Raw genomic sequence first — 13,507 nt, 5'->3', positions numbered from 1 at the left:
AAAAAAAAAAAACCACTGCCCACCACCAACCGACCGACGCGCAGCCAGTCCCTGAGCAGCAACCCTCCAGCCAGCTTTCCCCTAGTTCATAAACTGAGCATGACATCATATGGTATGGAATATTCCATTGGCCAGTCTGGGTCAGCTGTCCTGGCTGTGCCCCCTCCCGGCTTTTTGTGCATCTCCAGCCTTCTCAGTCAGTAGAGCACGAGAAGCTGAAAAGGCCTTGACTCTGTGTAAGCACTTCTCAGCCGTAACGAAAACATCTCTGTATTATCAACAGTTTTCAGCACAAATCCAAAACACAGCCCATACTAGCTACTATGAATAAAACTAACTCCATCCCAGCCAAAACCAGCACAATGATTAAAGCTACTAATGCACACTCTGAACATTATAACCTGTGAATTCATGCAAGAACAATTTTTCTGCTTGTTGACATATAGCTACTGGTCTCCTCTTGCATATCTACAGTTCTATCCGTATGAAATTTAAACAAATGAGAACAGGAAGATAACTGCTAAGAGTTGTTTGTGATAGTCATCCACAGTATTATCTCATGAGTGATATAATTGAGATAATTTCCAGTAGATCAAACCACGGCCTACTATGATCTACTTTCCTACCCTTCCCTTGGCAAATGTTTTCCTTTTTCTGAAAAACAGTAGAAGCAAGGATAACACCCAACACCACAAAGATGTTTATTTAGTTTCCTGGTTTTCTCACACAGTGTCACCTACTTGGATGTTTCTATCTGCAGCTCAGACACATGATGTTTCAGACATGCAAAACTATACAGAGGATCTATATACTTTCAGACAGAGGCATGTAAGTCCAGAAGGAATGCCAGATTTCTGTGAAAACAAATATTGACAGCCCGACTGAATCTGTAACAATAGCAATCTTGCCAATAAAACTACCAATGCAGGAACGCCGTTTTGAAAATCAAATTGTAAAAACTGTAATCAACTGCAAAATTTACTTTGTTGATCAGACAAACCCATGAAAATGCACACGTCACTCATACAGTGGGAATCACACTGCTGCATGGCTATTCCAGTATCTGGAATGTTCACCAACCATTACAAGAATGTTTTAACAGAAGAACAGAAGCTTGAAAATGGATGTAAGAAGTAAACATTTAGAAGCAGTATGCCATTTTTTGCCTATGAAAACCAGAAGACCGACACCAAGATTTCCTCCAGTTCTGAGTGCTTAGTGGACTACCAGATGACGAAATGTGTCATGACCTTTCCATCCGGAGACTTTAATTTGGGTTTTGTTCAGTAAACTGGAATTAGTACACCAGAGAGTAAGAAGCAGCTCAGAAGCAACTCTGGTGCCTCATATGCTGGTGTTGGGAAAACGATTCAAGAACAAGGGTAACTGAAGCAGATACCATTAAGACCTCCTGTAATGGGATAGTTTATGCAACCAATTTGACTTATTTAGTTTTTATTTGTTAGAATCCATTACATCTGTAAGTACTCTTAAATTTGCAGCTCCTGAAGGAAAATGACAGAGAACATCCTGAACACCAGCTCTCCCCTAAGCCAGAACAGTATCACCAGTCTGATCCACTTCTTTTCAAATAGGGATACAATGCAAAGAGTGAGCAAAAAGAGATATTCAAAAAAAAAAAACCAGAAAGATGATGGGTAACACCTTGTTAATGCCAGAACAGTATCACCAGTCTGATCCACTTCTTTTCAAATAGGGATACAATGCAAAGAGTGAGCAAACAGAGATATTGAAAAAAAAAAACAGAAAGATGATGGGTAACATCTTGTTAATATGGATGAAAAAGTTCTGAAGAATGGCTGAAAAGCAAATTTCTTCATCTCTTGTTAAAACAACAGGATCAGACACTTGCCAGATTCTGAGGAGGTTTTGCAAAAGATCAAGAAGCAAAGAACAAATGAAAACATTTTATTTTTTATGTTCTAATGGTAGCACTAGGAAGCAGAGATATGTCACCTTTTAAACATTTAAAAAATTAAAAAAAACAAAACAAAACAAAAAAGATTCCCAGCTTGTACATCTCAACTATGTATAACAAAAAGGATTGATTGATTGAGCCATACTCAGAGACCAACTATTCAATTGATCAGATTTATTTAAAAGTTCTTATTTGGAATGGTTTCCGGTGTTGGAGTAAATATTTTTAAGTGCCAATAAAAAGGTGTAAATATGCCTCATAAAACAGTCAACATCTGCTCTGCTGACAATCCAGAATCAATACACAAAACACTTAATGGCACTACTGAAGAGTAATTTAAGTAAAATATGGTAACTGATAAGCAAAGACAGATCATTTGGTAACATAAACATCTCATGCACCTAAGCAAAATTGACCTTTGGAGGAAGTATTCTTTCTGGAATAAATGGTCTCACAGCTAAACTTCCCATTCATTTGTTCAAAATAACGAAGTCAAAAATATGTTTGAGGACAGAAGAAAACAAAACCAAAAAAAAAAAAAAATTCAAACACCACAAAATCACACAAGAGATCAAAATTATTCTTTGATGCAAGAATTAATCTGTCTATTTCTGGAAACTGTGAAAAATAATGACAGCATATGCCACTATTCTTTCAGTAATACTATTTCACCAAGTACACTCAAGGAAACACAAAGTTTAAAGTAATATTCAGGACTCTAGCTGCTTACTCAGTCTAAGGCAGAACTCTTAAATCTTAATTCTAAAATAAGGCATTTAAATAAGGCCATTCAATTACCACAGAATCCGGATATAGTCTTTTGAGACTTTCCAGGATCTCTGCTCTCATTTGCTGACGCCTTCCTTCATGGTAATCAATTTTGGCATTCTGCAGTTCACCAATTATTTTGTTCAATTCTTCATTCACTTCAGTCATTCGTATTGTTGAATTTTCAATTTCCTTAGTTAGCACTTCCTCTTGCTGTTTTTTCTCTGCTAATGACTCACTTTGAACGGAAGCAAAAATAGGAAAACAATTTACTATTTCATTTATACAAGCTTTGAGCTTGTAAAATTGAAGTCATTCTGTGGTCACAGACTATGAAAATCATTAAAGATTTTAAGTATCTATAAGAAGCTACTTCTTATACAAGTTGCATTCTATAGTATAAGATATTTTTAAGGTTTCAGAATTGAGTTCAAGGGAGAGTTTTTGCCTGTGTAACATGCAATCATACTGTTTTATCCTCCATCAATAAAAGGTTTGATATTGTAAAACTAAGGACTGAGAATTCTCATGCAAAATTATGACTCACTTTGCACACTTACCAAAGTCTCTAAGGCTCTACCACACTCTACTACAACTACATAATTGAAATAATTTTGCATCACACCAATCAATCACAATGGGTCTGCGGCTCCCTGTCCATTGCAGAACTCTGTTGAGTACACAGACAGCATTAAGCCAAAGCACATATTACAGATGCATAGGAAAAGATAGGTTGGGAAAAGCTCTCTGGAATCACCTCCTCTGACCTCCTGCGCAAAACACAGGCTAATGTCAAAGTTAGTTCCAGTTGCTCAGTGAAGGGCTTATATAACTTATTTCACAAAGAGTAAAAATCAGGTAGAAGATGAGACCCAGGAAGCAAGAACTGAGCTGTGCTCCTAATATACAATGTAAATACTAATGCTTTTTAGAGCAGCACTAGAGAACCGCCCTGTCCTCTCACTCAGAATTTGTACACTAATAGACCTGTACCCCATCCGTAGTGACATAATTTGCACACCTACAAAAAGTTAGAAGCAATTATAAAACTGGTTTCAAACAAAATATGGATGAGTATTCATAGGATCATACTTCGTACTTTATTTTGACAGCTAAAGTAACTGAAATATTAATTATAATTAGTAAGAATTCTAATTCTTACTAAAATTTGAAATAATAGAAAAGCATTAGAAAGAATTAGAAACCTACTATGTTAATTTGAAAATACATAATATGCAAGAAATCCAATTAGCTTTTAATTTTTTAAACATACCTGCATATCTTAGCATATTCTTCCAACTTCTCTATTCGTTTTTTATGCTCTTCTATCTGTTCCACAGTGTGTTTTATGTTTTCCTATGCAATCACAAATAGAATGTGTTAAAAACAAACCAGAGGAAAACGACAGTTTTATAGCAAGATATAAAGCTCTTAATTCAGAACAAGCACTGAGACAGATCTTTTCTTCCTTGTTGGTAATTCATGCTGAAGTAATGGCATCTCTTTTTCAACACTAGATGCCAAACTGCACCATGAATAAGAAAGGAAAATTATTTTATCAAGGCCATTACTGTATTTTTCACATTCGGCTACAGTTCAGAGAAAGCCTCTTCAGCACAAAGAATCATGACACCATCAAATCAAACAACTTTAAACATAGTGTTAGTAAATTACAGGTATTAAAACAAAAAAGGTGTTTTTCTTGGCCCGAGATTAATAGAAGCTTTATCCTAAGAAGGACACACAAAGAAGTTGACACAGAGGTTCCAACTTGACACAAAAGCACTGTACTAAAAACCAAACCAACAGAGAAACAAGTATTTTCAATTACTCAAATTGAATAAAAGTACGTTAACTAAAGCAAATTAAAGAAAAAAAAATATTGTTACCCACATGTTTTATTAACCCTTAATTTAACTTCTGAAATCCTTGTGACTTTTTGAATAGCTCTAGGGATGGAGAGTCCACAACCTCTTTGTGCACCCACTTCAATATTTGACTATCCCTGAGATGAAATAGTTTACCTAATAACAATTTGGAATTTCCCACATTACAAGTTGTGCCTGTTGTCTCCCATCCTATCACTGTGCACCTCTAGAAAGACTGTGGCTCTACCTTATTCATACCCTCCCATTAGGTAACTGCAGACAGCAATAAGGTCTCCCCTTCACCTCTCCTTCTCCAGGCTGAACAGACCCAGTTCTCTCAGTCTCTCCTAAGCCAAGTGCTCCAGCCCCAGCCAGCTTGGTGGCTCTCTGCCTGACTCACTGCAGGATGCCAGTGTCCTCCCTGTACTGGAGAGCCCAGAACTGGACAGAGCATGCTAGATGTGGTCACATAGACACTGAATTGTGAGGAGTGATCACCAAATGTCAGTAGTACAAATAAGTAATGCCAACTCTGAATTGTCAGACATGCATTTCATGAACTCTCAAGTATCCCTTATTTCCTTCCCAACAGTACAATGGGACTTGCAGAGTTTCAGAAGCACAAGCAATAGAATTTATTTCACTTCTAGATACTAATTAGGTTCTCCTGGTAATTAGTACTTCAAGAAGAAAAAGTAGCATTGTATCAAGAGCAAATGGATGTACAAGTATTAACTTAGATATAATGGCAAGGATGACTTTACATCCTCACAGATATATAGTGAAATACAGACTCTTCCATGCAAGCAAGTTTATATATACAAGAATGAGGTGTCAGGAACTCTAGAACTGGTAAAATCTCATCTGATGGATTTTTAAGTTTTCTGAATATAAGAAGTCTCCTCCAAACCTTGACTCCATAACCAAATGGTGAAGAAATGCATTGCCTCTCTAACTTCTCAGTAGGTGACAAAACTGCAAGGTTACCATAGTTTGGAAAACAAACAAACAAGCCAAAAAAAAGGCAAAAAACCCCTTTTGCTGCAAGATTTCCAGCAAAAGACAGACTGTCAGCTGAGCTTCTGCCCTTTCTACTTCTACCAGAAGCATCATGCGAAGTTGAACGAGTTGGGAAATAATTTTTCTAAAAGAGAACATCAGGCATGGTGACCAAGTCATAGTGAAAAATGTAGGTATTTTATTGTTACATGTTTGGATCTGCAATGATAGAAGAAATCGGAAACAAAATGACAGCAATGATCTGTGTTCACACCAAACACCCTGCCTCTGAAGTGCAATAGAAAAGTGGACACCAAGGAGATTTTTCCAACTACAACACACTCATACACACAACTGACCTTAAAAACATCTCAGCAGAAGGTAGCTGTGATCAAAATAAACCTCTAAAAGGTGTGAGTATCATAGAGATATACAACAGCAGTAGGACATCTCAGAAAGAAAAACTACACTTACAAAACTAGGAACTGATTACAGTTAAGCATGTTCTGAGTAACTGTAAAATATTAGAGCCAAAGCTTTCAAAACCAAATCCTGTGCGGGCCCACGCAACCATTCTCTGAACAAATTTAGAAGCCATTTTGCTAAACCTGTCGGAATATGAAAGCTGAACTAACACTTGCAATGTATCTCCTTTACTGAGGATTTGTTTATGTCAAAGAATTTAACACATTTATATAGACATTTGTATCAAAGGGAGAGGTAGAGAAACAATTTTCTCCTTAAAACATAATTCTAGCTTGATACAAATACCTCAACTTCTTTTTTCTTCCTCCGATTAAGTTTCAGCCTTTCTTGATCTGCTTTTTCCTCCCAACGAAGTTTTTCTAGCTGCTGGGTTAGTGTAGCTACTTTTTTTCTTGCTACTTCCTTTAGCTCTTTATAGCGCTCCAACTGCACAAATAACAAAAAAATTCACTCCACTGAAAGTGGGAAGACTCAAGTTGTTACAGCCTCAATTAGTAATTGCCTACTTTATCATAATTACGATTATGAAAACCACCCAATTCTCCAAAAGACCCTTCTAGCTACTAACTAGTTATATTTCATTAGAGAAAGATTCAATCCAAAGCTTACACTTAATAGCTATGGGCTTGTTTTAGACTTCTAATGATTCTTATTTTTCAGGAAAGTTTATAAAGTTGACAGTACTTCACAGTCAATCTTAAGGTTAACACTAAGTTTTTGCACAGCCCAAAATTAGTGCAAGTTTTGGTATTTATAATTACAGTATTCTCATATTATCAAATTTTTTTTTTTAAGGTAAAGATAAACATTTTAAACAATCCTGCAAAGTTATGACTAACTGACAAAATGCCTCTAAAGTGCAGAGTAGGAAGATTCACAAACTAAAAGAAAAACCCTGCAGGTTCTCCATTAACTGATCAGGAACTATTTTAAGGAAGAGACAGTGGAGAAAAGAAGCTAGCACTTAGGTTTAAAAGTGTTTCTGGCCATATGGTTGCAAAGATAGCTTCTTCAAATGTGAATTTACTGTAAAATGATGCAGTCCCTTCCTTCTAAAATAGCTTAAAATAGCTCACAAGTGAGCTACCTCAGTTTTAGATTCTGACCCACAGTAGATGGTATGTATACTACTAAGTCTTGTTTGGGTTTTTGTTTTGTCGTCTTGTTTTTTCCTAATTGAAGACATATTTCCGTACCTCAGCTGACAAGCCATTTCTCAAAAATTACCTTCTCACCCTTAGACCCTACTGGATGTTTTCTATCCTACGTTCCCACAATGTACCATGTGGACTTCCATGAAGACGGGAAATAAAAAAAAAACAAAACAGAGAGAACAACCTAACCACAGAAAATTACATGTAGCTATAATCCCAACCCACAGATGACAGACCCTGTGTACAACCCTTCTGAAACTCTTCTCAACTTCTTGTTCACTGAAAATTCAATGCTTCTTCTATTAAGATATCTTCTCACATTGATTAGAAGATGTACTTCACACCCTAGGAGAGATGTTTACCATTTCCAATCTCACAATGGTGAATTTCTACATCTCTATGCAATTTAGATTTACTTCCTAAAAGTGTTCCACATTTAGAATTTCTGTGAGATCTGACTCCCCTCCCCAGAAAGGAGACAGCCCACTCTCCCAAGAGGCTGCATCATTTCTCTTCATCCGATGAAACAGTCTCTAAATAAAAGTTACAGTTTTCTTTTTGTTTGACCTTAACAGCAAAAAGATCATTAGAACTAGAGGTTATTGGTGAAACAATGGTTTCTCTGTCATCAGTGGGCATTTTTGGACTTCACTACTAAACAGTACTTTTTGGCCTCCCAATTCACCTGACTTTCTTCCAGCTCAATAGCTGCTGCTCTCTGCAATATCTCTTCAGCTTTCTTCTCAAACGCTCTCCACGCGTTCTCAATATCATTCAATTCTATCTCTAGTTCTTTTATGTTCTGCTTTTCCTTATCACAGGATTTCTCCTTGTCCCTTAGAGATTTTTTAGACATTTCTACTTTCTTGATTTGGTAGGAAGTGTTTTCCTTTGCTTTTATATAGAGGGCTCTCTGCTGAATCAGTGATGCTTCCAAAGTCCTAAAAAAACAAAAAACAAACCCAAAATGAACAAACCCAACCAACCAACAACCACAAAACACATCCAAAATAACAAAACCACACCAAAAAAGAAAAAACAACCCCCTCCCAACCACACATGCAAAGAAATAATCAGGTGTCAACTGCAAGGTTACATATCCACAGGTGATTTTTTTTTTTTAAAAATATCCACTGAGAATAGAAATTTAAGAAGTGAAGCATAACCTTCTAAAAAATTTAATAGCAAACAAGTATTTATATAATGAAATTACTGACAACCTGGGCATGGTGGTGGAGGTGAAATCAGTGTCTAGATACTACTTCAATAAACTACTACAAACTGACTTCCATAGCGTTGGGATATCACCCAACTGCTTTAACAGGAAATGCATGCCTGCCAAGCAATTCCCAGTACAGACTATGCTTTAACTCAACTATCAGAGAATCTGATTGGAAAACCTACTTCATTTCTCTTTCCATGTGCTGTTGGTCTCTGTTTAGTACACCAAGCACTTTTTTCTTGGCTCTAAATGCATCTTCTGCTGTAGAGAGAGACTGTTTCTTGATACTAGCCTCCATATTCTTTTCATCCAAACTTTTTTTCACAAAGTCAATGTTTTTTTCGTTGTGATAAAGTCGGAAAAGCTGCAGCTGTATCCTTTCTTCATCCAGTTCCTTGAGAAGCATCTGGTAATGTTCTGCCTACCAACATTTAAATTTTATTTGTGGTTTATAAAAAGGATTTTTACTCATTAGCAGTCTAATGTCAAGTCCAAAGTGATGTAAGGTGTTGTACCAGCAGCTGTAATTCCAGTAATGTGCACTAATCATAAAACTCAAAACATGTAAGTCAACACTTAAAGTGATTATACTGGCAAAACTACACTTTCATTTATTTAGATTTTGTTATACGTATTCCTCTACCCTTTTAAATTATACTAAATTATTATATAGTATACCATACTGAAAAAAATACTAGACGAAAAATAACAGAAGTCTGGGGTTTTTTTTAAGAAAACCTGTATTTAAGTTCATAAAACATGCAAAATCTGAGATCTTAACATGCAAAAAAGGAATAACTTTGAGTTACCTCCTCTTTCTCTATCTTTGCTTGTTTGCGTTCTGCTGCAACACTTTTTTTCTTGTTATAATTAAACTGCGCATCCTGTTCTGCTTCCTGCATTTTTTTCTTTTTTCGTTCATAGTCTTCAGCATATTCCCATGAATTACTGATTTGTTCAAAGAGTTGAGTTCTCTCCTTTGGCTTTTTCATTGCAATTGATTCTACCGTTCCCTAAAACAAAATTGCAAAAAAAATGCAGCACTGTAGATCATTATATTATCTAATGAATTTCTTTAAAAGCACGTAGTACAGATTTATCTCCAGATATATTTATGGTTAACAGAATTGGATGGAAATACTTTTAGATTCAAACCCAAGGAAAAGTTTAGTACCAAAAGGAGTATCACCTAGCCACCTCACTTAATTAAATGACTTCACTAAAAGTTTTAGAATGTCAGATATGGTCTATGAAAAACACCTTCGAACTAAATCAATCTGCACAAATCAGTAAGCAGTATCAGAATGACAAAATTAAATCTTCTTAGACTCTTTAAAGGAACTGAAACTCATTTTCAATGAAATATAAACTAACCCCCCCCAGTATTTCAAAAGCAAAACAGCTGAAATCAATGTAGTAGAACATGAGACATAACTCCCAAAGTTATTGGGTGCACAGTTTTTGTCCATGGGTTAGCTGTTCAAATCTTCACTGATCTGAAGGAGTTACTATTTTCAGTAAAGTGTACGAAATAAGTTTTATGATTTTTATTCTATTTGTATAGTGGCAAATGCCCTCATCACAGAAACTATTACCACAATAAGAATCCATATATAGGGCTTCTATGAAAGGGAAAGATCAGTTCTTCCTTGGGAATTTTCCTCAGCTGTAAGGAAGACAATCCTGTGAAATATATTCATCGTAAGTATATGGCATTTCTGACCTATATTGTTAAACACTTGTGAACTAATAACCCAGAAGGATTTTCAATCCCTTGATCTCAACAAAAAATCCTATAAATTTTCATGCATCTTGACTAATAGGAGTGTTTTAAGATGAAATTATCTTTTCCTATTTATAACACTCCTAGAATTTAATACACTAAACATTTATAAATAGAGACCCACATTTTCTTATATACTCTGAATAACACAAGTACTCAATTTCTTCCAGATTAGCTTCTTTCTTACTAATGCGCTCAGGTACATACAAACCCCGTTATTTCCATTTTGCAGTCTTGTAATTCTTGGTTGAGGTCAGGAAAAAAACTGAAATTAGCTAAGGGTGCCCTCTTTTCTTTCAAATAGATAACTGTGTACTCCTATGAAATAATCTCAGAAGCTTTTATTTTCTTTATGAAGTACCTTAAATGCTCACCTGAAAAATAAGAAAATTCCTAGCTTTAACAAGTATGCCTACTTTTTCAAGCTCAGATACGTAAGTAGATCGGCTGACAGGTTTATCATTGAAAAGAAATTCAGAACAACTACCTAAAGGAGGAAAGAAAAAAAAAATTGCTGTAAAATGGCTACAACACAAAATCCATAGGAAAAGAACTAAACTAGTGGAACAATTTAACTGAGCAATTTCCTCAAAGAAGAAAATAGATTTCAATTACTCGCTTAGTCATTTCAATAATTTCATTTTTCTGTATGAAAATTCTAGTTGCATATTTCCAAAAGGTATTGACAGATGCTTAAGTGCTCATGCCTGCAGCGAGCTGTCAGACCCCATTTTCTAGAGCCTACACCATCTACATATTCCAAGTGAATATCTACAGATCAAAGTACAGAGCAAAGAACAGATACTAATCACTTGTTTAATTTTTTAAGTTTGCCCCAGTATGTTTTTTCAATTATAACACTTTGCTACCAAAATACTACTGAAGGAGTATAACAAGTATTGCAATACTCATGGGCTTAATCCACCCAAATACAAAAGAATATTCGGCACCTGAAATTCAAAGTTGAATATTCTTGGTCTCCATTTTTTATATATCAGACAACAGGAAGTACATGCAACAGAATCTACTACCTACCACGGATAATTCTTGAAAATGTTTTTTCCTCCCCATCTTCTTCACAATATACTATCTTCACACTAGCAGTAGAAGAAACTGGTTTTCCAACATGTGCTCCATGAATAAGTTCTCGAACACTTTTAACTCGCAAATTAGATATCTTTTCACACAACACAAAACTAACAGCATCCATTATGTTAGATTTTCCTTAAAAAAAAAAAAAATGTTAAAAAATTGCTTTGACATGGCAGAAATGAAAGGAGGCATTTGATTAACAATTAACTAAAAACATATACATAAATGCAAAAATCTTTATTAATTCTATTTCTAATTCTGTATTTCATTGAGGAAAAATATTGCACATAATAAAGAAATAAATTTCTAAGATGTAACACACTGGCAGCAGATAATAAGCCTGTTTGTAATAAAAATCATCACAAAACCGATTTGTTATTTGTTCAGCCTTGTTGAATGATTTTTTCGTGCACAGGCATCTCTAGAGATCATCACTTAAACTGAGCAAGCAACATCATAATCCTTACTTTACAGTTTCTGTTATATAATGCAGTCAGTGAGGTTTGCTGCATAAGCTGTCGCATAACTACAATTTTTCCACTAGAACTCCAGTGTTCTAAAGAACACAAGCACTCTCCCAGATCCATTCACCACAGCAACAAACTTCTCTGATCATACTCCTTAAAGAAAAATTCTCTTAATTGAATCCTCTTTTTGTTTTTCCCTTTTAGTCTTGAGCATTTCTATTGACCGCTTAATTACCTTCTGCCTTCAACCTTGCTAGTTCGGCAATATTTTGACTGATTCTCCAAAATATCATAAAAGGAAGAATATTAGGCAGAAAATAGATAAACAAAAAACTCAATTCAGAGATCACACAATATTCACAATTTTTCCTCCCTGGATTCAGATGTATTCAGATTTAACTGGAAGAGTACCTGGAAAAAGTATTGATAATTTTGAGACTTTCCAATATGGAACAGCGGCGATAGGATGATAAAGAATATGGTAATAATGCTAGTAATAGTTACTTACATTCACAGATCTCACTTCAATTAGATACGTGAAGAAACAACAGGATCTAAACATCTAAATCATAAACTAGATCATTAACAGACTGGGGAAACTAAGACGAAATGCTAAGCCCACCCTTGTGGCTCTTTGTTAGGACAACCCTCACCTACTATCGTATTGTTCTCTGGCAAATAGAAGATAAAATCCCATTTGTTGAATGGAGCTTTCAGAAGTGAATCAAATTTTTAGAAGTTCCAGCACCCACAGGATAACAATGTGGAGTCACATCTACAAACGAAGGCTCTTGTGGGCCAAATCACAAAGCAGCTACCATCCTGCAAAGCTACTATCTCTTTCCCAGAGGCATTTACTTGTATGGCAAAGACCACAGACTCCAATCAAGAAGCAGCTTGCCATTGCTAGATTTACAACCCAGAGCATTAAAGTAAAACCATCTTTATGTGACTTCAGTGAGCTGAACTATGAACTGGAGTAGCAAAGGCAAGGTGCGCTGTTTGCAAACCACTCATTCTGCAAGGGCTGGAAAGAGTAGAGAAGACAACTAGAAATGGAAATTCCTTCAACCACTCCACCTTTGTCCTTCCATGCTGGAAAAATCTATACTTTCAGTTGAAGAAGCAATGGCAGATCAGGAGCCTCCAAAATTTTGCTTGTGCTGCCACCTCCTCAGGTGCATATGAAAAGATTTTAAGCAGGCCTGTAAGTTCTTACTTCTCCTCCACCAACCCCTGCAACTCTACTCAATAGGCAAGCTATCACCACCCTCACCCATTCAGTGCAGCCATGCTGGCCGTATTCCTGGGCCTGCACCTGCACTGCTACTGCTTCCTCCCCATCATGCCTGTGGTGTTCACAGAAAAGACCGGGCAAAGACCACGAAACTGAAACCTCAATTCCGACAGCCTCAGTGGAGAAGCAGGGCCACCAGCTGCCCACTGACCTCCCCTGTCCCCCAGCCTGCTACCTGATCCATTGGGCCCGATGATGCAGTTGAACCTCATGAAGGGGCCGATAACTTTGCCCCCCCCGCCACGACTTGAAGTCCATCATCACCAGCAGCTTCAGGTAACCCATCCCTCCAGCAGTGGGCGAGGAGGAGCCCATTAGGCCATGAACTTCCCACCGCCTCACAAGATTTAAATAATCAACGAGTGTATTTTACTAGTTTGTCTTCCGAGGGACAGAAAAACCCCTCCGCGGCCGCTCGGCCCCCAACCGCCC

At 36.5% G+C, this 13,507-nt stretch overlaps 1 protein-coding gene across 1 annotated transcript; it reads right to left on the bottom strand.

The window, feature by feature from the left end:
• Positions 1-2,737: 2,737 nt before the first annotated feature.
• LOC104081310 (structural maintenance of chromosomes protein 1B-like) lies at positions 2,738-13,360 on the bottom strand (the record flags this gene model as incomplete). Its single annotated transcript, XM_009584005.1, is given in 10 exon segments — positions 2,738-2,945; positions 3,981-4,063; positions 6,346-6,486; positions 7,900-8,155; positions 8,619-8,857; positions 9,246-9,449; positions 10,594-10,706; positions 11,255-11,443; positions 13,251-13,311; positions 13,313-13,360. Coding segments are annotated over 10 exon segments (1,542 nt in total), but the record flags the coding sequence as incomplete, so codon positions are not given.
• Positions 13,361-13,507: the final 147 nt, after the last annotated feature.

The sequence above is a fragment of the Fulmarus glacialis genome, unplaced genomic scaffold (genome assembly GCF_000690835.1).
Source record: "Fulmarus glacialis isolate BGI_N327 unplaced genomic scaffold, ASM69083v1 scaffold2358, whole genome shotgun sequence".
In the NCBI taxonomy this organism is placed as follows: domain Eukaryota; kingdom Metazoa; phylum Chordata; class Aves; order Procellariiformes; family Procellariidae; genus Fulmarus; species Fulmarus glacialis.
This window is presented reverse-complemented; position numbering and strand designations above follow the sequence as displayed.